Source organism: Sceloporus occidentalis, unplaced genomic scaffold (genome assembly GCF_023333645.1).
Source record: "Sceloporus occidentalis isolate IW3139 unplaced genomic scaffold, rSceOcc1.0.p SCAF_14, whole genome shotgun sequence".
In the NCBI taxonomy this organism is placed as follows: Eukaryota; Metazoa; Chordata; class Lepidosauria; order Squamata; family Phrynosomatidae; genus Sceloporus; species Sceloporus occidentalis.
In genome coordinates, this window is record NW_028316994.1 from 8384633 (window position 1) to 8408779 (window position 24147).

Below are 24147 nucleotides of genomic sequence, written 5' to 3' on the forward strand. Positions count from 1 at the left end.
GTGATCTCCAGTTGCGCCATAGAAGGAGATAAAATGTGCTAGGAAGCCCAGTGGATAACCCATTTTATCTCCTACCGTCCAACTGGGGATCACCCTGCAAAGTACCATACATGCGGGGTTCCCCACCACCAACCCCTTCCTTTGGCTGCGTATCTTTTTCTGCTGCAGCAGTTGGTGCCTGTGGGCAGTCCCTTGGGAATACAGTGGCAGCATGGTCTCTTGTGGTGCCCCTTGCACTTGTGGCTGGCTGATGCGAAGAAGTTTCCTTCAGTTCCAGGGAGGATGTGGGAGAGATGTGGGACCTTTACCAGCCCAATCCCCACTGGTACTTTGCCCCTTCCAGCTCAGCTGATGCTTCATAAAATCCCCAAACCACAACTCACTCACTCGCCCCCCCTCCTTGCGCTTGCATTGGAGAAGCAGGGTCGATGAGACCATTTGACGCGCTTCAGTGCAAAAGGGAGGGGAAGGGGCGTCTTTGCAGACAAAAGCTGCCGAAGGAGCAAGTTAAAAAGAGGTGGGTTGGAGGGCGAAGGGAAGAGGGAAGGGGGCGGAGGCTGCATCTCTTGGCCATCTATCCCTCTTTCTACCAGGGAAGGAGGGAGGGGAGAAAAGGAGGGATACAGCAGAGGGAGGGGGTGATGTGTGAGTAAAAGAAAAAAAAGAGGGGAGGGCATCCATCCTTGCCAAGCCTTTGCCCAGCCCACCCCTTTCTGCCAGCTGGACCGAGCCCGAAGCCCAGGTAGGAGACCCTGCATTTGGGGGATCCTTTCTTTCCCCCCCCCACCAAAAAAAAGCCCCATCCCTCTGAAGGCTGCGGCAAGCGGGCGGGGCACGAAGCTGGGTGTGAACGCCAAAGGGGATCCAGCCAGGATTTTTTTTTGGGGGGGGGGAATCAATGACAAGCAGAAGCCAAGGGGGGGCCTTGGTGGCTGGAAACCTGAGGGATGGAGGGCTATTGGGAACTGTTTTGGAGGGGCTTTCCTAAATTGGGAAAGGTAGGTGGGTGGCAAAGGGGGTCGAAAGCGGGAGAGTAAAGGGGGGTGGGCTCGTGTCTGTGTGTGTGTGTGTGAAAGAGAGAGAAACGTGTCTGTGTGGAGGAATCCAAAAATGGGTCGGAGGGATTAAACAACAACAAAAGGGGGGTCTGGTTTGGGGGAAAGGGGAGGAAAGGTGTGGGGAGGAGAGGCATTTTGGGGGGAGAAGAAGCAATGGTGGGGTATGAGGGGATGGGGAGGGAAGCTGAAAACAACTGGAGCAGGAGTGGGGGAAAGGGGACTGAACTGATAGGGGGCGCCCCCTTTCCCCCACTCCCTGCCCCAGTTGTTTTCAGCTTCCCTCCCCATCCCCTCATACCCCACCTTTTAGGAGCCAAATGACTCCCCCCCCCCCCAAGCCTCCCTTGAAGAAACCCCACTGAACGCCATGGGAGTGACTCCTGAGGAGACCCTGAGACCCCTTTCTGAGGGGGGAACTGTTCAAGAAAGAGGGTGTGTGTGGTGGGTTTGGGGGGTCTCCAATTCCCCTCAGGACTCAGGTGGGTGTGAAGAAGGGGACCCCAAAGTAGAGGAAATGGAGATGGTGGAGGAGTCTCTAAATGGGGGGGGGGAGCCCAGAAGCCCAGCATGGAGGTGAGGAGAAGGGAGGCTGTGGGGCTGTTGTGGGGTCTGAGGGAGAAGAAGAAGAAGATGCTGAGGGAAGGCAACAGGTGAGGGAATTGGGGGGCGGGAAGAAAAGGGCGCCCCCACAGACTGAGGAGGTTTGGGTGGTAGGTGTGGTCAGGGTCCACCTCTCCATTGCTTTCTATGGAGCAGAGTGAGGCATTCCCTCTTCAGGTGGCAGGCTTACTGGACGAAGGGCGCGAAGAAGGTGTAGCATATAAAACGCCTTGTTGTTTCCAGTATCTGTTGCCTGTTGTAAATGCAAGGAAGAAACTACACAGTAATATATAGAGAGAGTTCTCCGAAGATGCCAGCCATAGATGCTGGCGAAACGTCAGGAATAAAGTCTTCTAGAATATGGGCACATAGCACGAAAAACCCACAAAATGCTATACAAGATGAAGGTGTAGCTTCAGAAACAGCCAGAATGGGTTGAAAGGAAGTCAGTAGCTTTATGTTAGAGGTATTTTAAGGGAGAAAAGAGAGAGAAAGGAGGGAGGAGTATGGACTTTATGGCACAGCGAAAAAAGACGGGAGCAGAGCGCTTTGCTCCAGTCAATATCACACAATAATGCAAAGATTTTCACACGACGTCGTGCATCGCACAACATCGTGTGAAAATCTTCTCATTATTGTGCGATATTGACTGGAGCAAAGCGCTCTGCTCCCGTCTTTTTTCACTGTGCCATAAAATCCTATGTTTGTTTGTTGATGCAGGATTGTTGGTGGCATTTTTGTGCCATGAATCAAAAATAAACATAGTTTGGGTTATTTGTTCATTGGTGTATCTGTCAAGAAGGGATTTCCTGTTTTATCTAGTTTGGTCCTGACGGGTGCCTTGAAATGAGAGGACAAGGGGCTTGTGGTGCCACTAGCGGGGTGCGGCCCACACTGGGTGACACTTCAGAAAAAGGGTGACACCCGCTAGATTACTCTTATAGTGCTGCTATTCCACTTTGACTGCTCTGGCTACCTCCTGTTGCATTCTGGGATTTGCAGTTTAAGGAGGGGCATTTAGAATTCTCAGCCAGAGAGCTCTTAGGCCTCACTGAACTACAAACCCCAGAATGCAAGAGGAGGCAGCCAGAGCAGTCAAAGTGGAATAGCAGTGCTATAAGAGTATAGTGTTCCTCATGGTGAAGAACAAGGGCAAGCACCCTATTTTGGCCACCCACCCAGCTGCCTCCCTCCCACAGCGGGTGACACCGGGCATGGGGACACCATGGACAGGGGGCATCACTTGTGGCCCAACCTAGGTGGCAAAATGTCTTGGGCCTCCCTTCTCCAGATGTGGTAGGACAGAAGTGATATGGAATGGATACTATGTGAAGTCAAAGGCTTTCACAGCCAGAATCCCTAATTTTTTGAGGTGTTTTCAAGTTATGTGGCTGTGTTCTGGAAGAGTTTGTTCCTGCCATTTCGTCTGCATCTGTGGCTGGCCTCTTCAGAGAAATCTTCTGAATCCCCTGATGATGCCAACGACAGATGCTGGTAAAACCTCAGAAATAAACTCTTCCAGAACACGGCCACATAGTCCAAAAAAACCAGAAAAAAACAACGGATACTATGTTGAGGCTCCCATTGTGGGACAAGAGAAAGAACGATGGTGTGTGTGTAAGGAAGGATCTAAAAGGAGATGATGGTTGGGAATGGGAATGGAACAATATCCATGAAGGATGCTCAGGGAGGGCAGATTAGGCAATTAGTGTGGCTTTAGACATGGAAGAATTTGAACCACAGGGTTAGGGTAGATATGGTATTTATGTCTTTGGGGGTACAAACTTATATAGTATCCTTACTCCCGTAGCACAAAAGCAGGGAGTGGGGATGATCTAGATGTAGTTGGGCTTAAGTTTCCATCAGTCTGGACCAACTTTGCTGATGATCAGAGTGTTGAAAGTTGTAGTCCTGCATCAAGAAGGTCACAGGTTCCTAATCCTATGCTCCCAACTGCTTTACCTAACAAGAGGGATTATCACTGCATTGTATCGCCTTGGCATATCTGCTAAATTCACTGTCCTCCATCTGCAAATGATATGAAACTTCTAGGATTTCTCATATAAGTAAAAAGCATCTGGATGTCTTATCACAAGTAAAACATGAGCCAACAGTGTGATACAGCAGCCAAAAAAAGCCAATGCAATTCTGGGCAGGAATATAATGTCCAAATCAAGGGGACTATTTGTTCCACTCTATTCTGCTTTGGTCAGACCTCACCTGAAATATTGTGTCCAGTTTTGGGCAATCCAGTTCAAGGATATGCTGAAGTGTGAACAGAGAAGGGTGACCAAGATGATCAAAGGTCTGGAAACCAAGCTATATAAGGAACAATTGAATGTACTGGATATGTTTAGCTTGGAGAACCAAAGACTGACAGGTGACATGAAAGCCATCTTTCAATATTTGAATGGCATGTAGAAGATAGAGTAAGCTTGTTTTCTCTTGCATCAGAGACAAGAACATGAACCAATGGGTTCAAATTACTGCAACAAAGATTCCACCTAAACATTAGGAAGAACTTTCTTACTATGGCTGCATCTGCACTGCAGAAATAATCCAGTTTAACACCATTTTAACTGCCATGGCTCAGTGCCTTGGAATTCTGAGAATTGTAGTTTGTTGTGGCACCAGAAACTCTCTGACAGAGATGGCTAAATGTCTCACAGAACTACAAATCCCAGAATTCCATATCATTGAGCAGTAGCAGTTGAAGTGATGTCAAACTGCATTATTTCTGCAGTGTGGATGCAGCTTATAAGAGCTGTTTACAGTGGAACGGATTCCCTTGGAAGATTTAAAATGTCCATCTTTGGAGGTCTTTAAACAGAAGTTGGATGGGCCTCATTCAGGAATGCTTTTATTATGTTTTCTTGAATGGCAGAGGGCTCGATTAGATGGCCCTTCTGGTACGTTCCTGCTTTCAACTTTTAAGGTGCTATTATTCCATCAAACTTGCATAATTTAGGCTAAAATCCTACATACAGTCGGCCTTTCTTATACACAGATTTTTTATACACGGATTCAAGCATACACGGTTTGAACATTTTAAAAAAAAGTATAAATTTCAAATATCAAACCTTGATTTACCATTTTTTATAAAGGACACCATTTTGCTATGTCATTATATTTAATGGTACTTGAGCATACATGGATTTTGTTATCCACGGGGGATCTTGGAACCAAACGCCAGCATATAACAAGGGTCCACTGTACATACTTATTTGGGAGGATGTCCCACTGAACCCAATGGGCCTTACTCCTGAATAAACATATATAGCAAGTGGGAGTGTTTTCTTTCATCCACTTCAGACACTCCAGACTGCCCTGTTTCTGTGCAAAAAAAGAGTGAATTTTCTGTCCTGGAAGTATCCAGGAGCAGCAATTTGTTTAAATAGGTGGCAACCACCACCCCACTGGCTGACAACATCTGTCACTTTGGTGCAGGATAAATTCCTACTGGCAGAGTTCTGTAACAGAATACCTAAACCGCATGACAATGTAGCACAAGGCATGTGGATCAGTGGTCAATGTACACTGCCAAAAATTCATTAGGCAACTGCAAGGGACAAAAGCAGTGCACATTCACACTCTATTTTAATTTGCTACTGAATGCTCAATGGTCCGATATGCACAATGACCATTACACATTGTCTCCCCCAAAAAATCACTATGCATATGTAACACAACCTGTGCCTGCATGTGCTATAGAATCATAGAGCTGAAAGAGACCTCTAGGGCCATCCAGCCCAACCCCCTGCCATGCAGGAACTCACAATCACAGCACCCTGACAGATGGTCATCCAGCCTCAGTTTAAAGACCTTCAAAGAAGGAGACGTCACCACTCTCTGAGGAAATGTGTTTCACTGTTGAACAGCTCTTACTGTCAGGGGGTTCCTCCTAATATTGAGGTGGAATCTCTTCTCCTGTAGTTTGAATCCATTGTTCTGGGTTCTATTTTCTGGAGCAGCACAAAACAAACTTACTCCATCCTCAGTATGACACCTCTTCAAATACTTATACAGGGATTAACAGGATGCTGATCACTGTTTACTATATAAAAATACCAATTTTGCAAAACCAGAATTAGCATTTTGGCTACTTCTGGGTTTGGGTTGCCTGCTTCCTTGGCATTTTTGGCAGTCTGTGTAGCCCCTAAAAGAACCAAGAGGCATAATATTGGCCTTTGGACCCACACCACAGTTGCCCATCCATACTGCATTGGCTTGCCTTTTCTGTGAACAAGAATTCCCACTTGACTTCTTTGAAGTACCTGGAAAAAGACTATCAGCTTTTTAAACAAAAGTCAGATGTCCAGCTCTCCATGGTGCTTTTGTTGTGTATTATGACATGGCAGAGGGTTGGATTAGGTAGCCTTCCAACTCTTTGATTCTGTCCTAAGGTAAGCAATGCTTAACTCTTTGATTCTGTCCTAAGGTCAGCAATGCTTTTCTGGCAGGAATATCTTTGTAGACAGCACACATGGATTAAGCTGGTAAGGGACATCACACCCCAAATTGCCTGAAAGGACGGGAAGCCTGAATCATCACCGTGTGATGTACTGAGTGCATGTGTTGTTTTTCTTCTTTTTTGAGGATCAAGGATGTGATGTAATGGCAGGGGGTGGCTGTGAGTGTAGGAGAGTAAGTAGGCAAGAGAGTGAGAGCCAGGCAAGGGGCAGAGAGTTTGTGCCAACCTCTCTTTCAACATTATTTGCTTCAATGGTTCATGAGTTCAACATGCAGGGCATCAGCTTCAGTCAAGCTGTTGGTTGTCAGAAACAGAGTGAGTTATAGTGCTGGAACTATGTGGGAATGTGACAGATTGGTCAGATATAGCTGGAAGTGTCAGTCCAAGATGCAAGTGTGCTGGGCAAAGATTTCTTGTTTGTATCAGCCTCATGGTAGGGAATCACAAGGTGCAGGGCGGAGGAACAAATTAAGTGTGTGTGTGAAACACAAAAAAAGGATGCTGGGGCCACGTGTCAGTCTTGTCTGTGTGCCTGATGAATTAATATTAGATAACTCACTGGGTTGTCAGTTAACACTTTGTGTTAATGCTACCTGGAAGACAGTCGGCATGTCACTCTAGTCTATGTTTGTTTTATAGAAGTGCATTCCTTGTCTGGGAGGCTTGATTAGATCAGAATGGTTGTGTCAGTCACAGAATCTGTTCTGACAGCCTCATGCCAACCAACTTCACAACTGTAGGGTCTGGGTGTCAGTCACACACTATGCCAATGTGAAACCAGGAACATGCACTGTCAATGATGGCCGCATTTTTAAAGAGACTGCTCTGCCTTTTAAAGGCAAAGACAAATGTTCCAGAGGTGGGGAGTGGGTTGTAAAATGAACAAATGCTTTTGGAAGATGAAAGTCACCAAGATGTAGGTAGAGAAGCATTGGTGCAGTCACTTACCTCCTTAAGACATGAGCCTCTGTCCTGTTTAATGTCTCTGCCGAATAACTTAGTCTCCTTCAGTTGCTGCTCTTGCCAAATTCTAACAGGGTTCTTGAACATTTCCTAGTTGTGAGGGATCCCTGTTGTAATCCAAAGTACACAGGAGGTGGCTCTACAAAAGACCTGGGCTGGATAGAGAAAATAAATGCTAGAAATCATTTTAGATCAACACAAGCCATCTACATTTTGGACTTTCCTCCATGGGCATGTTGTCATAGAGACTGTTGTGGTGAGGGTCTCCACTTAATATTTTACCCGCTACACTCACCAATCTAGACAAAAATCAAGCAAAACCAAGGCTGATAAAATAATTACACCAGTGTTTATTTTTTTGGGTAGGAACAGTGAGTTTGAGTTTATACAACATGGCCTTTACCCTTCTGCGCCACCCATTCCCCAATATAATGTTTGCATTGCATTTTCCAGCTGGAATTCACCGACTGTGTGTATGTGGTAAGCATGTGCTTGGCAAATTTTGTTAAGAGTGGGTTTGACTTTGCATGCCTCTGAGGTTGAGAGAATGTGATTTTCCTAAAGTCACCTAGTAGGTTTCCAAGGCTGGGTGGGGATTCAAAGTCTGGCCTCCAGCAGGGATGTAGCCAGGATTTTGGGAAGGGGAGGGTCCAGACTAAGTGCCACCATTATAATGGGGCTTGGGTGCAGCAGCGCGGCAGCACACACCATTCATTTTATCTAACGGAAGGGGGGGTCCGGACCCCAAGAACCCCCCCCCCTTGGCTACGTCCCTGCCTCCAGAGTTATAGTCCAATACTCAAACCACTATGCCACTCTAGCTCTATTTCTGATGGTATCTTTGAACCCTCAATAGCTTCTGGTCCTGTAACACAGTACCCTGTTTGCAATCTCTTTCCCTTGTTCAGATATGAACATGTTTGTCATTCCCAGGTTCTAATAATCTGATGCAACATTTTGGTTACTCTGGATATTTTAAAGTTGGGGTGGCAAAGTGGTCTTGGGTCCCATACAGGGAGAAATATAGGATGTAAATTTAATAAATAATAAATAAAGGCTGTTTTTGATACCTCTGGATTGCCCTTTTTCTGGGCAAATACAAATGTGAATTGCCTCTCTTGCAAGTCTTAGAGCTTCCAGCATTGTTTAACAGAAGAAAATGCCATTTGCTTGTTTGTTTACTTTCTTTCTTAATGGCTTTTTGCCTCCTTCTGCCACCACCTGAACCAATGCAGTTATGCACCAACAGGAATTGGGCCTTTCAGTCTCCTTTAATGTTGCATAGCTAGAAGCACTGCAGCACTTGGCAGGGCAGTGTTTCAACTAACCACAGGATGCTAGGCATTTTAATTTTAAAAAATATATTTTAGAACATTTGGACACTGCTGTTTATGAAAGCAGCACAGCAGCAGCCACTTTTAAAAACAAAATCTATGCACCAACAGTAAAACAGAAGTGTGAAGAAAAAAGCGATAACATTGCCCAAGTTAAAACTGACTAACAAAGAAAGCAGAATAACAGAACAGCAAATATTTCTTGAATAATAAGGCTGCAGTCCTTATCAAGGGGTTGGAGTTTTTTGCAGTCCACAATCTGTTTCCAGTCCAACCCAGAGTCCAGTATGGTTCTTGAACTCTGCTGAAATCTCAGTCCCCTAAAAAAAATTAGCTAAGAAAAGCAATTTTTAAATCTACTCCTCAGAGGATGATGGAGCCAGTTCCTTCCAGGAGAGATGAAAAATATTAACCATAGGCACACACTCAGACACACACTCCGTGGAAACGTGAAGAGGTGTATCCAGAAAGGCTGTGGATGCTGGACATGTATTTAAAATAGCTCTACTATTGTTTGTTTCCAGCAAGAAGAAATCTTTGTTGTTATTGTTTTTAAATTCTGTGTGTAGATGTTGCTGCTCCCTCTCTTGCACCTGCTGGGTTCTTACTAGCAGAGCCATAGACTCACCAAAATTTCCAGCATTAGAGGCTTCCAGCATATTAGGTAGAATTGCTGGTTAAGATACTTTTAGAAGGAAAGTCTAGGGAGGCTGCATCACCTTTCCTCCCTCGCGGTGTGGTGCAACCAAGATAAATTGGGTCAAAGCTCCGGGACTTTTTAATTAGACAGGATTACAATGTAATTTGTCACCCTTCCCCCTGGAGACCTCTGTGTTGCATTGGAACTTGGCTTCAGTCCTGGGAGAAGACACTTTCTCATGAAAGGGAGATTTTTATGAGCTGCCTCTGGTATTATGCAGAATGTTTTAAATTTTGGTTGGTGTTGAGTGGGCAATGAAGACTTCTTTGCTCAGGAAAAGACCTAGTGAAGATGAAATCCATTAAAACTGGTTTGTTGAGATGGAGTAAGACAGCAGCCTGGACTCTCCAAATCACAAAGTCTGTATATGTGAGCATCTGCTCTTCAAAATCTGCCACTACCTCATTGCTTCTGCTAGAAGTAACCACCTGAACCCAGAGCTTGGAAAAGCTACTTGTCTGGAATATGTTTCACATAAAGCACTAACTATGCTGGTGATGGATTTGGGGACTTGTAGTGCCTAAAAGTAATTTATCCATGTTCTATGCTGACAGATCCAAAGGATGGAAATTGGAGTAAGGCTTCATCAGAAGAATTTAGATACCTTGGAAGTTCATGCAGGAGCAGATGTTCCCTGAAACAATTAGCACTCAAGTGGGTCACAACTTTAAGGGTGAAAAACACCATTCGGCCCCAAAAGCTGATTAGTAGCTGGAGTAGATGCCCCATCGGGATGCCCCAGGCAGGTAGCCAAAATATCACTTTGCCCCTTCAATGAAACAGGCTGCATTTGGTGCTAGCTGAAGTTTCTGGTCATCTTCAGATAACCAAAGCATGTATGACAGAAGCCTGGGCCCATAATTGTAGATGTAAGTAGCTTATCAGACAAAGCTAAATAGCATTGCCACTAGGTTGTACTGATATGAATCATGATGAAGATGCATGTTCACATATGATGGCTACTTGAAACAAACCACACACCAACATTTTAAGTGTGCTGCAGAGCCTGGAAAAGTTAGTTGTTTGGACTACAGCTACCAGAACCCTCACCCCATTTTCAAAGCTTCAGGAAGTTATAATCCAAAAATGTAGCTTTTATATACCCTGTTAGAGCATGAAGGATGAATGAATAAAACTCCTTTAGGCAATCATGCATCACAAATGATGATGCACCACAAACAGATGTTTGTCAAGGAGGTGTGACATGTTTTTGTGAAGTATATACATGATGACAAACATCTTCACTTCTGCATTTTTTGTCTGAGGAGGAAAAGGTATACAAATATTGAGTCGTAAAAAAGGCAGCACCATTCAGGGATAGCCAGAAACCATCTAACCTCCCATCTGTCATCGTTAGGTCCTTATGGATCTTTGGCTTATTCACTGGTTAATATATATGTATTGAGCAATAATTATTAAACAGTCAAACAGAGGTGTATGCTTTTATGATAACAAATTTATGCATACAAATTAATGTTTGCAATAGAGACAAATTCCCTTGCATTTAAAAATTAAGATAAATGAAGGGAGGATGCATGATTCTTTGCCCACTGTAGATAAACATAGCTATGGTTGCTATGAGGAAACCTTTATCCTCTTGACACCCCTAGATGGGTGGTCTGTACAATTCCCATCATCCACAGCTAAATGATGGGTATTGTAGAGCAGCTTATTTGGAGGTTGCCCAATGGGGAAAAGTATTAATAACAACTATTAAAACAAATATTATTTACTTAACATTCCTATTCGCTATCATCCTCATCACCATCAAACATTCCTGTTTTATGTGTATGCGTCATCTTCTTTGCTTAATTTCTGTACATTACCTTTGAACATATCCAACAATTGCTCTTACTTGTCTCCTGAACACTGAACCTCACCCTGTTTCTGCAACCACTGCTGAAATCTTAAATGGCTTAAACATTATTTATTGTCTTTAAAACCCATTGGCAAGATTTATAAGTTTCCCTCGACTTCAGCTTCCACAGACATACAATCTGCATCTGAAGTTTGGCATTTGGCCCAGTTTTAAGCTTGCAAGACATTTAATGGTCATTTTCTTAGCCAATCTTGGAGATAACAATGCGAAACAAAAAGACAAACGTTTCATATGTTTTCCCACCAAATATGCTGGCCTGAAACCAAGTTGTTCAGCTAACAATCACCAAACAAGCGTATGGATCAGTCAGACTAAAGTGTCAGATAATGGAATGAGGCATCTTGTCTCGAGTGGAAAGTGTGTCAGCTAATGGAAATGGTACTTGTGGTTGTGCATTTCAGTGAAATGGATGGGATTGTTACTTTGAGGTCCAAAAATTAACTTGTATAAACTCTGGGTGGTTCCATTTGGGTGTGTGCACCAGCCATCTGCAGTGTAATGCTCATTTGATCCTCATATCCTTTTATGTTTTCCCAGAGTCATGTTTCGCTGCTGAAGACACACAGAACTAAATCTACAAAATAGACTTTTTGGATATACCTATGGGGGGGGGGGGAGGGAGATAGAAAATGAGGGCATTGTCCCCCAAGTAAAAATTCTCTCCCTCAAATGAAATTTTCCTTCAGCTTCCAAATGTTGAGCATGGCAGCGAGTGAGACACTTGTAAGCAATGCACCTGAATTTCTGCCATTTGTCATGTTTAGTGTTTTAACCAACAAAAATTACCTGGGACCTCAAAAAATCAAACAAACAAAAAACCAACCTCCCCAATAAATCTGTTCCTTTCTTTATGAGGGCAGGAGCATTTTTGTGTCCTAGACAATCATAACATACTGTGTCAAGGATACCGCAGGTCATTTTTCAGCAAACAGTGCTGCAATGAAGCAGAAGTGATGAGGTCTGACTCTCAGTAGATTGGTCCCTTTCAGAGCAGTGGAGAGGCATTGAATTTTCTCCCCTTGGTGAGGCTGAAATTCTCACTGGAGTCAGGAAATATGAGGAGTGTGCATTAGATCCTAACCCAAACCTCAATACATTGTAAATCTCATTGAGGTGAGATTAAGATGCCACGATACATGTAATGCAAGTTTTTAAAATCTTACTGCTTGAAAGGTTTTTTTTTAACCATAGGGCCAAGGTGGTGTAGTAGTTTGAGCATTGGACTATTTTATTTATTTATTTAGAATATTTATACTCCACTCTTCAGCCACAAAGGCTCTTAGAGCATTTTACAGATTGTTAATTTTACAGTCCCCTGCCCTCAGGTTTACAATCTAAAAAGACTCCCTGCTCAAGCATAAAAAACCCAGTGGGTGACCTTCGGCAAGTCGCACACTCTCTCAGCCTCAGAGGATGGCAACGGCAAACCCCCTCTGAAGAAACTTGCCAAGAAAACCTTATGATGAGTTTGCCTTTGGGGTTGCCATAAGTCAAAAATCACTTGGAGGCATGCAACAAGATACAAGACTGCTAAAATTATCTTAAAAACTAATCATAGTTATGGGAAGGAGTGCTTGTTTTGATACAATGACAAAAAAGTTATTCTGTTCATTATTATAGTGTAACATATTGATAAGCAACATCAATAATTACTCTAGAAATGGCACAGATCTTGTTTTCCCATATATCAGGAGCCATTAAAGTTGATCAGAATAATGAATAAAGTTTTATATCAGCACTAAATTATTATTCTACATAATAAAAGCCGCCTATTTTAAAAAATAGGAAAACATACTGAATATCAAGGCACAGATATTCAAGACAGGCAATTTTCCAGATGCTGGCAGGGTCTAGTACCCATCAGGCCCAGCCAGAATGGTCCATTGTCACAGCTAAATGGGAGTTGTAGTCTATCATTTAGAGGTCCACAGTTTCCCTGTCCCTGTCATATAGAATATGCAAGGTCCATACGCAAAACTGTCTCATGTCAAGCCAATTAGATGGAACAGTAGCAGCTTTCATTTCTCTCTAATATGAAAGGATAAAAATTTCTGCCGCAGTTAATAAGTCAGTAATCACTTCCACCTCTGTCTTATCCATGTGTCCTAATCTGAGTGAGGATGGCTCTGTATTGTGTGTTTCAAGTTATTTCTCTTTTATGGCAGCTCTAAAGACAGCCAGCATAATATAGTAGTTCAAGTGCTGGACCAGAGTTTGAATCTCCATTTGACTAATGAAAACCCACTCTGTGACCTTGGGCAAGTAATACTGTCTCAGCCACAGAGGGAGGCAAGGGTAATCCCCCCTCTCAACAAATTCTGCCAAGAAATCCCCATGATAGTCTTGCCTTAGGGTCACCATAAGTCAGAAATGACTTGAAAATATGTAATAGCAACAACAACAATGGCAAGGCAAACCTATCATGGGGTTTTAATGGCAAGATTTGTTTAGGAAGCAGGGCTGAGACTGAGAGAATGTGACTTGCTCAAGGTCACCCAGCAAGTTTGCATGAATGATTTGAACCCAGAGTCCTAGTCCAGCACTCAAACCACTAAACCATGCTAACTCTCAGAGCAATTATAGGAATCCCCCTTTAGCCAAAGGCTACATTGAATTTTAGATACTTTCTTAGGGGGAGGCCTTCTAGTGGCAGGAGAGGCCAAGAATACCAGCATGTTTGGACTAAAATCTCTTACTGCCAGTAACTATGCTTGAAAACAGACATTTCAACCATTTAGAACAGAGGAAAGGACACTGTAAAAATAGCTGGAAAGCCACCAGAAAATGGTGTCATAATGGAAAAGGAGACACAGCATGGCCGTTTGTGGAAGCTCAGAGGGCCCAAATGGCTCTCCAGGTGGCCAGACATAAGTAGGAGGGAAAACTGAGATATCAGTTCCCACCACAGCTACGTGAAGCATACATGGACTGAATCCGTGTGGAAAGATAATTACCTTTGGCCCAAATGGTTCCCCCCTCCAGAACAGAACAGCCTGGCAGTCTGTATTTGGACCACAGAAGAACACCTTTCTTGACATGATTCCATAAGCTTGCAAGGTGACGCTTGTTGTTTTTGCGTACCTTCAAGTCATTTCCGACTCATGATGCCCCTGAGGCGAACCTATCATGGGGTTTTTGTGGCAAGGTTTGTTCAGAGGAGGTTTGCCATTGCCTACCCTGGAGGCTGAGAATGTGTGACCTGCCCAAGGTCACCCAGTGGGTTTCTTGGCCAAGTGGGGAATTGAACCCGGGTCCCCAGAGTTGTAGTCCAACACTTAAACCACTATGCCACACTGGCTCTGTTACAGATGACTAAAGATTTACATGTACATTACAGAGGTTCTCAGGACTTTATTTGGTGTATGTGTCTACTAAGTGTTAGTTCCTAACAATCCGCAGTCGAGCGTTCCATTCCCTTAGTCAGCCCATGTTACTCTAATGTTGGAAAAAGAGATAGATTTTATACTGGAAAGTGCAGTCTTCAGCAATCCTGCGGCTGCAATTGTATCTCTGTCACCTACACTGTTCAAGGTTGTTTCCCAGCTTTCAGGACTCTGCAATACAGCTTCACTTTGGTTTATTAGTAATTTCAGTTCTGAAAGCAAAGAAAAGAAAGTTCGGGGTTCTGTGGAAACTGATATACCTTCTGTCAAACTAAGAGGTATCCTTCCAAAACTCTGCGCTGTCCAGGTGCTGAACTTAGCTATTCTATTCAGGGAAGGTTTTAATGTATGCTTGTTTTTACTGCTGGCTACCTACAATTAGGGATAATTACCTACTTATGCAGTCTGTTTTCTGAGTTCACTGGGTCCTGAGCTTTCTCAGGCCTGAGGTCTCTCACTCTAGAATCTAGAAGGGACTCTTGAAGGACCTTCCTGGGACACTGCGCCCTGAGATTAATTACAACTTCCCATTTTCCAAGGCTCAGTCCTGGCCTTCGAAAGAATTTCTGCAGTTTTCTCAATCCAGAGTCAGACGGGGGAAGGCTTGGTGGCTCTCCCTACACTCATCACACCCTTCCTCTCATTCTCCTCCAATCCAGGTGGATCTGCCCATCATGTCGGACGACGCTGAGAAGAATGAGGCTCCCCCTGGAGCGGCCAAGGAACAGGAAGAACAAGGGAAAGAGGAGCAGGAACAGGAGCAGGCCAAGACTAAGGAGCCAGAGCCAGAGCCTGAGCCCAAATCTGAACCAGAACCGGAGCCAGAAAAACCACAGGACGAGCCAAAGCCCAAATCGCCGCCAAAAACCCCCGAGGCTCCAGCATCACCTGTGATGGTGACAGTGACCATCGAGGAGGAGATTGTTGAGGGACCACAGGAGAATGGAGATCCCCCAGGTCTCAGGGCTGGCTCAGCTGAAGAGCTAGGGACCACGCCAGCAGCACCCACTAGCCCCCCAACCCGCTCCAAATCCGCATCACTGAATGATCTGAAGCCTCAGAACAGCATCAATGGTGGTCCACGAGTTGCAGCGAGGAGCAGCTTGTCTGGGTCTCAAGTACACCTAGCTGGAGCCGCTGGGTCTCCACGGGCCAGCTTGAGCCGGCAGGCCTCTGCATCAGGGTCAGCAGCTGGCGAGGCTGGGGAGAAACCCAGAGACTACATATTCATTGCCGCCCTCTCCTGCTTCTGCCCCATCTGGCCCATCAACATTGTGGCCTTCGTGTATTCTGTCATGGTAAGTGCAAAGTAAGTGGTGAGGAAGAAGAAGAGTCTAAGTGAAAATGGTGGCAGGCTTCCCTGGCCTGCCATACCCTCCAACCTTCATGGTTTGGCAGGGACACTCCTGTTAACCTATCCTCTCACTTGTTCAGCTGCTTTTTAAATGCCCCAGTGTTTCTCCTCTCCTCTCACTTTCCCTCTTCATCCTCTGCTTATTTCAGCAATTGCAAACTGAATTCAAAATGCAAAACTATTTGCACTCCATCACTTCGGCAGGGAGGAGAAGGCAGAGGTTTGCCCTTCCCAGTAAGCTCAGGCAGAAGAAAACTGCTGCAGTATCTTCTAATTTATGTGTTCTTTCCTCATTAAAAATTCTTGCCATCTTCACCACTCTCTGTTTTAGGCCACATAGGTTCCGGTTTTTATTTGTGACATGTTATGGCCTGTTACTCTGACCCCTGCAAGACAATGCTGTATTCCTTTTATGGGGATGGGCTTCTCTCTTCTTGGTCCTTTTGCACTCACTTTTGTCCTTTTATGCCACTTTTGGTACCCTGAACAATCACAGGGGCAAAATAAGCAGGAAAGGAATTGCAATTATTAAGTGTATATCCCACTTTCTCACAGCGCAGGACCCAAGGTAGCTTACCACAGAAATTCAAATTATAACAGTCAAGATAATTTTGTAGAAACCAAAACAATTATTAAAACCAGGTACTGAATTAAAACAGTTTAAAAATATATTTTTAAAAAATATAAGAATAAAGGGAGGAAAGTACAACACACCTCCCCCCCCTATAGATCCTTCCATGGTAGGTAGATAGTGGACAAAAGCCTGTTAGAATAGAAAGGCCTTTGCTGGTGGAAGAAAAGAAGAGATGGGAACAACCAAGTATCTTGTGGAAGTCTCATAACTGTAGGAAGGAGACCAGTCTGCTTTTTAAACTGTCCGTTTTAAAAAGTATGTATATGAGAAAACAAGCTGGTATACCTCTGTTGTTTGACCTTCCTGGAGTCAACACAAGTCAAGAAAGAGGGTGGTAGCCACTTTCATATCACCAAAACAATATCAACAAATCTGATATTTGCATAACATTTGGTGGCGCAGTGGTTAAATGCCTGTACTGCAGCCATTCACTCAAAACCACAAGGTTGCGAGTTCAAGACCAGCAAAAGGGCCCAAGCTCGACTCAGGCTTGCATCCTTCCGAGGTCACTAAGATGAGTACCCAGACTGTTGGGGGCAAATTAGCTTACTTGCTGTTCACCGCTATGATCTTTGGAATAGCGGTATATAAATAAAACAAATTATTATTATTATTATACTAATTTATCTCTGCACAATTAGAAATAATATAAATAAAAATAATTTTAAAATACTTCTGCACTTTGAACTCAGCTTGCAGCAGCTGAAGTAACCTTAGGACACAGGAGGAAATGGGGAGGAGCAGCGAGAATAGTGAGGACTGTAATTTTAAAAGCAGTTGGGAAAAAAGGGATAACAAAGGAGAAATCAGGGAGATTCCTGCCAAATCGTGTAGAGAACGGGAGGGTTTGTTTTAAAAAGAAAAAAACCCAGCCATATAAAATCAACTTGTAGAAAGGAGGGATATTAAATAGATATATACTTTCAGGTTGCAAAATATTGGCTGCCTCTGATTCTTTTAACTAAATTTGCTGTGGATGGCAGAGCTTGGAAAACCTACTGCAGGGGACTACAGCTCCCCAAATCTCCCAGTTAGCATGGAAGAGTTTGGAACTGTAGTCCAAAACAATAACATTTCCAAGCTTTAGGGTCTTGCATCTAGGACCTTTGCATGCCAACCTACCATGCTAAGCTATACCTTTCTTGGGCTGGTTTGCTGGCTTATTTATTTTTAATATTTATATACCAATTTTAGAATATTAATTGAAATGTTTAAGTTTATTTATATGCCAATTTCTTTCCTGTGTCAATGAAAGCAGAGTTTTATATGCAGTACCTTTATATTCTCCCTATTGCTCCAAAAAGGGGGGACAATGACCTGATGGTCCTCATGCCTTTTCTCTTTTTGCCTCCTTGTCAGTCCCGGAACAGCTTCCAACAAGGAGACATTGATGGGGCACGGCGCCTGGGACGGGTAGCAAAACTGCTGAGTGTTGTTGCACTGGTTGGGGGTGTGCTTATAATCGTGGCCTCTTGCGCCATCAACTTTGGAGGTGAGTATCTAGGAAAGCGAAGCTTAACAGGACAACCGAAGTCCTCTTTCATTCACGTTCTAAGCCCCTTGTTTAGCACAAAAGAAGAATCTAATCTGAGACACTTATTGTCCTTTAAAGTGTTGATGTGTGTGTATATCCCAGGCAGACAAAGTCCCATGTGCTATGCGATGGTCCAAAAACTTATTTCTTAAAAAGCCCCATGCGTTTTGTCCTTAATGTCAATTGATCTTCTTCATGGGCGATTATCAGAAATTTCTGGAGTTGCAATTGCATTCTGTATAAAAGTGGAATTTCTGAGTATTAGCAGGAACTGAAGTGAGAGGAGATAAAGCCAGTTATGGTGACTAGTGCCTCTCTCAGTAGAATAAATTGCCACTGCACAGTTATTGATTGAAATATTTCTTCCTTGTCCTGTGTTAAAAAGAGTGCGTGGCAGTTTACAAGTTAAATTAAAACAGTTTAAAATAATATAAATAATTTAAATAAGCTTGAAAGTGCAACATAATAAGTTAGATTTAAAAGATGGGAAGATTCAAAACTTTGCATATCAGTATTTGAGAAGAATCCTTGAGGCCCAAAGGTCTTGATGAACAGCCGAGTTTTCACTTAGTGCCTAAAATGAAATGAGTTTTGGTGCCAATGGGGCCTTCAAAGGGAGGGCTTTTGATGACTGGGGTGCTACAGGGCTTTAAATTTTATCAAAAATGCATAGGGGATAAGGGTCTAGAAAAGAAAAGAGCAAAATAACTTAGTAAACAATGTTTTTTAGAAAAACCATTATTGTCCTTGGCAGGAGTCACCCATTTAAGTGTACCACAAGGAATAATTTCTTTTTAAGTGACCCCTTTATATATTTATATGAAACAGTTACCTTTCCTTGTTCAATAGAATAGAAAAGGCTGCTTATTGAAAACAAAAATTCCTTTGTGTCACTTCCAATTGGCCTTCTTCAAGGCGGCCCATGACCAAATCATTGGATTGTGAGGCATTATGGCCATCAGATCAGAATATAATCGTAATCAGAGGTTGAAAAAAGTATGTTTTTGAATATCACTCAGAGTCAGTGTTGACTGAGGAATTTTGAGAGTTCTAGTCCAAAAAGGACCATGTTTCTAAGTCTTGACTAACAGAATATTGTAGACTTTTTAGTTCAAGTGCTACTTTATGACTTTTATAAGTTGTGCAACCAAAATTGGACTACCAAGAAATAAGAGAAAAACTTGAGTATGCTTTGGGGGAAATTCCAAGATTTTCAAAAATACATGAGCATTTTGGGAAGACCTTAAGAAGTCAAAACCTCAACAATCCCAGAATGGCCCAATGAGACCAAGCATGGTCAATGGACATAGAATGCAGAATGTCTGTTGTAGAGGGAGGACTGAAATGGAGCATCTTGAAAGAAGGCACGGCTGGTTGGAAAGCAGGAAAGAAACATATCAATCTGGAACACCATTTTATCACAGGGCATACCTCTACATTGTTTTAGAAGTGCTAAGGAAGAATTTGAAGGCTCTTCTGGGGCTTGGAAGGGGGGCATTTTTTAAATTTAGAAAACATCTCTCTTACCCTTGGCATATTGCTTTACACTTGCAAGATGTTTTGAGAATTCAAGCGATCAAATCTGGATTCCCATATCCTGAAGAGTGAGGAAATCCGATGCCTTCTCTTCTTTAAAGCAATATTTATTTTCATCATAAAAGCATCTTGGCCTCCTTCATTTTCTTCCTAACCTTCTCATGAAGGCATTGCCTAGGCACTTAAATATTCTGCTTTTTGTTTCAGTTCTTTTCCACTCAGAAAGCTAACAAACCCCTTCTCTTACCATAGCTTCTCGTTTGAATTCAACATCACATTGTGCTTCTTGTAGGGTTATGTTGGCCTACAGCCTTCAACCTAGTTCTGTGTAGTAGGCCTTCTCCATAACCAGCCGCTTTCCCTCAGAACCCTTTCTCATTCTTAACTTTCCCCCTTTCTACTGCCAGCATCAGCGTTGGGCTGAAGTAGGCAAAACAAGGGAAAAAAATGTTTTCCCAGACCTTTCCCTGATCAATCTCCACATTGTTTTTTTCCTAAATAACCGGTTCCCACATGCTCCAGATTCCAGTGGAAGCCAGACATGGAGAAGTTGAATTGGGGCATGTGTGAAAATATTCCTCCTTATGTTTCTTTCCAGGTTAGTAAAATGTTCCTTCTTCTGCCCCCCTTCCCTGTGTTCTTATTCCTCGCCCGTCAACTTCCCTACCCTTGTTCCCCTGCCCCTAAACCTCTTTCCCTCCCCAGTGTTCCAGTGAAGGCGGCATTTGGCTGGCACTTCCTCCCTAGCACCGACATGTTCCATCTTTGGAGCTGGGAGCCAGCATGACTACAGTACATCCATCCCATCCCATCCCATGATCCCATCCATCCGTCAATCATGCAAACCTGGAGCACAAGGATGGAGACGACAGAGAGACCGAGAGAGACAGAAAGAGAGAGAAATGAAGAAATTGGGACATGAGGTCATAAAACTGAGAGAAACAACATCTTGTCACTTCCTCCTGGAAACTTTTAATGCCCAAATAGGCAGAAATTTTGGAAGTGGGCAGGAGGAGGAATCAACCCTATCTTTCTACATTCTCTCTCTTTCTTTCTCTCATTTTCCTTCCATCCATCTTGCCATCCATTCAACCATCTGCCCACCTTCCATCCACTGCCAAATTTCGACAAGCAAATAAAACTCTTTCAATATTCCATGTTTACAAGAAGCTGCTGGAGAAAATAAAAAGCTCTTTTCCCCAATCCTCTGCAAAGGAGGTGGGGGGGCATGTTTACATGTTTGCTGGCAAGAATATGAACAGAACCAGCGCAAGAAGAGAGGAACCACTTTTTACATCTCTTGCCCTCATCGGTCGTGTTTACAAAAGACACCAAACAGGATGAGATGGACTGGGGAGCTGGTGCCATTGGTGGGTTTACGAACTGGATATGGTGGAGTGGGAACTTTAGTGGATTACTATGTAGCAGGAGTGTGCTAAGAAGGTGGTGTGACCAATGTAGATTTGGTGGCATACATTTAAGGCCATGAGGGGAGGCTTATACAACCAAATCTCTTGCCAAGCCCATCAGCAGAAAAGGAATTACACAAGTTTTATGTTATTGACTGAAGAGGGAAATAAAAAGGATATGCCTGAAGAAAGGAATTGAATTGGTGTCAAGGGATGACAGCATTGAGCAAAATAATGTGAAGTAATGGGACTGGGGCAAGGTGTAGCATAAAAATAGGAATATTGAAGAGGCAGTGGAGGAGGAAGACAGAAGGAATAAGCCTAAGTGTCCTGGAAAGTAGGGAACTGACCAATGCAGTAGTAAAACATTTGGAGGAAAAGGTATGTTACTCTCAGCTCAAAGGGACAAGTGCCAAAAAAGGAACCAGGTGGGGCAGGGAGCTCAAGAAGAAAGCCAACAGAGGAGGAAAAAACACCAAAATGGAATGAACACAGAAGAACTGGCACTCTACATTTCATCTAAGAAAATTAAATGGCAAGAAACTGAAGGTGATGGAGGAGAAGCACTGGAGTCCAATAGAGAGAGTGAACAGGGGCTAAAATTGGATAAAGGGGACCAGTTGCAGCTGTAAGAATAGGGCCACAAGCATTTGATTTGCACAGAATTCTTCAGGTGGTATGAAGGAATGTTGATATGGCTCTATAATGGCAAGTGGGGGGGGAACCCTACAAATTAGCACAAGCCTGTGACTATGATGAAAGATGAATTCCACCTGGAGAGATTTTGGGAAACTGAAAGTATGAGTCTGGGGTGGGTAGCATCTGGAGTGTTGGCAGTGAAGGAATTCAGGGCAAACTGGGAACAGCAACAAGAGACTGTGGAGACTGTTGGGATAGTGTAGAACAGGGACTGGAATAATGTGGCCATCTAGGTGCTATCAAACTGCAAATCCCAGCATTCTTATCATAGTCTGGTGGGACTTTCAGTCCAACAACATCTGGAGAGCCACATGATTCCCTTACCTGGTGTAGAAGAGTAATGGCTGTTGACATTAACCTTTAATTTGCTTTAGCTGGTTGACATATGAATCACAGGTCCAGTTAGTTTTAGAACAGAGAGGGAGGGAAGGAAGGAAGGAAGGAAAGCCAACCTGAGAAGACTAATAAATAGCAAACAGAGTGAAGAAGTAATTAAATAAATGTATGTGTAATAAATAAACATTAAGAAATTACAGTAGATCTACCAAGCAATCAATAGCTCTTATTTTATAAATATATAGTCCATACAGTTTTCCAGCAATAGATGCTAATGTCTGTTGTGCATGAATCTTTAACTGAAGGAAGATTGATCGCTATAGATATAAACAAGTCTTCAGTAAAACAAGGTCCAGACATGTTTCAATTTTATTGTCTTGTTTAGCGGCCAACATTATATTTCTTTTAATCTTTTAATTCTTCCCACCAGACAATCATGTAGACTTCATCATAGAATAAGAGTAAAATGCCTCTTGTCTTCACCACCCATAGACCCATTAATTGTTTGGTATATCTAGTGTAACTTTAAAAAATTATAACATAAATTATTTCCTAATATTTTTAGCACAGGGTCATATTTAGAAGGCAGAAAAGACAGTGAAGGGAAGATAGCAAATCATCCATACAGGGTGTGGAAGGCTTTATGGCTTTGTGAGATGTCTTGCATCTGGAGGTAGTCATACTTAGTACTGGGGAAAAATTGCTTGTAATGAACTTAAGCCCCATCCATTTCAGTATGACTAGCTCTCGACCCAATCTTCAAATAATTAGAACAGGAGTGGGAAACTATGGCCCTCCAAGTGTCGCTGAAACTGTAATTCCTTTGGCCCTTGAGCACTGGCTACAGCGGCTGATGAGAACTGCAGCCCAACAAACATGCAAATGGCCACTCTTTCCTGAATTGGCAAATCAGAAATAAAGCAAGGACCAAAGATGACATGAAAACCAGAAAGCCAGCCAGTGCCTGTGATGGGGAAAAGTCTGTATTGTATATGACATGAGAATAATTGCCATGTATGTGCATGGAAAAGTTGGAAGGGGGGGAGTGTTATTTGGACAACAGTTCCCAGAATCCTTCAATCACAGAGGCTGCCAATGCTGTAAAAATAGTGGGGAAGTGCTAGAGAGACGGCCATGTTTCCTTGGAATGACAGAACACAGCAAAACACTTAGCATAGGCCACCAAAGCTGTTCACTGTGATCTGAAATTCAGAAGCCAGTTTTGACAGGAACCTGGGATGCCAAGACAGAGCAATTGAGCAAAGAAAGCATCAAAGGCTACAAACGACCATAGAATTGAGAAAACAAGAGAGGAACAGATGAAGAAGGCTTAGATTAAAAGCCATGTGAGGGGGACAGACAGCATGCATGCCTTTTGTTCAGGATGAAACAGAGAACAGTGAAGCTTGGACAAGTCCACAGAGCTGAGAACATCTCATTTGGAGAGAAAGATGGAAAATAGCAACAAAGAGACAAGTCTGTTTGCAAACAGAATTAACAGGATGTGAAAAGGCATTGGCAGAGAAGTGTTGAATGATAACTTCGCTGATGGAGGAGAGCATACGCTCCATACCAAACAAGAACAAAATATTTTCAAAGGGCCAGTTGGGCAACTATATATGCTACTAGTGGACAAAAAACAATTGGGGTGGGGTGGGAGAAGGGCACCAGCAAAGAATTGTGTGTGTCAGACACGAATTTTCACCCGGCACAATGTGACTTTTACGTTGTTGGTTTTTTTTCCTTCGCAGACTGTTACACAACTGGGGTGGGGGGTGGGCGGGTTGGCGGGTAGTCTCATGTTGTCCTCCTCAAAACTCTGTGCTTGGGAGAGGACACAGGGCTTTATTCTGGGAGAAGGGTGCCTGTAAAACTCCTTTCCCTCATCATCTGCACGAATTATTAACCTCTGACCATCCCTTAACCATCCCTCAAAATGGAAAATCAAAATTGCCTTCCCTTTGATGGGTGCATGGTGTCATACAGCTTTCTACAACATGGCATCCTCCAGATGGGATTTGTAGTCCTCCCACCCATCTGGAAGAAGGCTGGCTGGGGAAAGTTAGTGTAGCAGGAAGGGCAATTTTAATTTATTTTCAGCCTCTATCCTGGGGATGAATAATCTCTAGGAGGTGGAAGGGGGATGGCAGGAGGTGGGTTGTTGTATTTTGATGTTGAAATGCAAGTATTCTAATCTGCATGTTTTTATATGATTATATTTGGGGGTGGGGAGGGAAGTTGGAGGGGAATATGGGGT

At 43.3% G+C, this 24147-nt stretch overlaps 1 protein-coding gene across 2 annotated transcripts; it reads left to right on the forward strand.

Annotated features, from left to right (window-relative positions):
• Positions 1-430: 430 nt before the first annotated feature.
• LOC149303778 (proline-rich transmembrane protein 2-like) lies at positions 431-24108 on the forward strand. Of its 2 annotated transcripts, none has more exons than XM_089480158.1 (4): positions 431-517; positions 15048-15686; positions 17736-17868; positions 20152-24108. In XM_089480158.1, the coding sequence occupies exons 2-4, from the start codon at positions 15063-15065 to the stop codon at positions 20160-20162; spliced, it is 768 nt and encodes a 255-aa protein (XP_089336284.1). In that variant the 5' UTR covers positions 431-517; positions 15048-15062; the 3' UTR covers positions 20163-24108. The 2 variants fall into 2 exon arrangements, with proteins under 2 accessions (XP_089336284.1, XP_089336282.1); XM_089480156.1 differs by lacking the exon at positions 431-517 and adding an exon at positions 642-742.
• Positions 24109-24147: the final 39 nt, after the last annotated feature.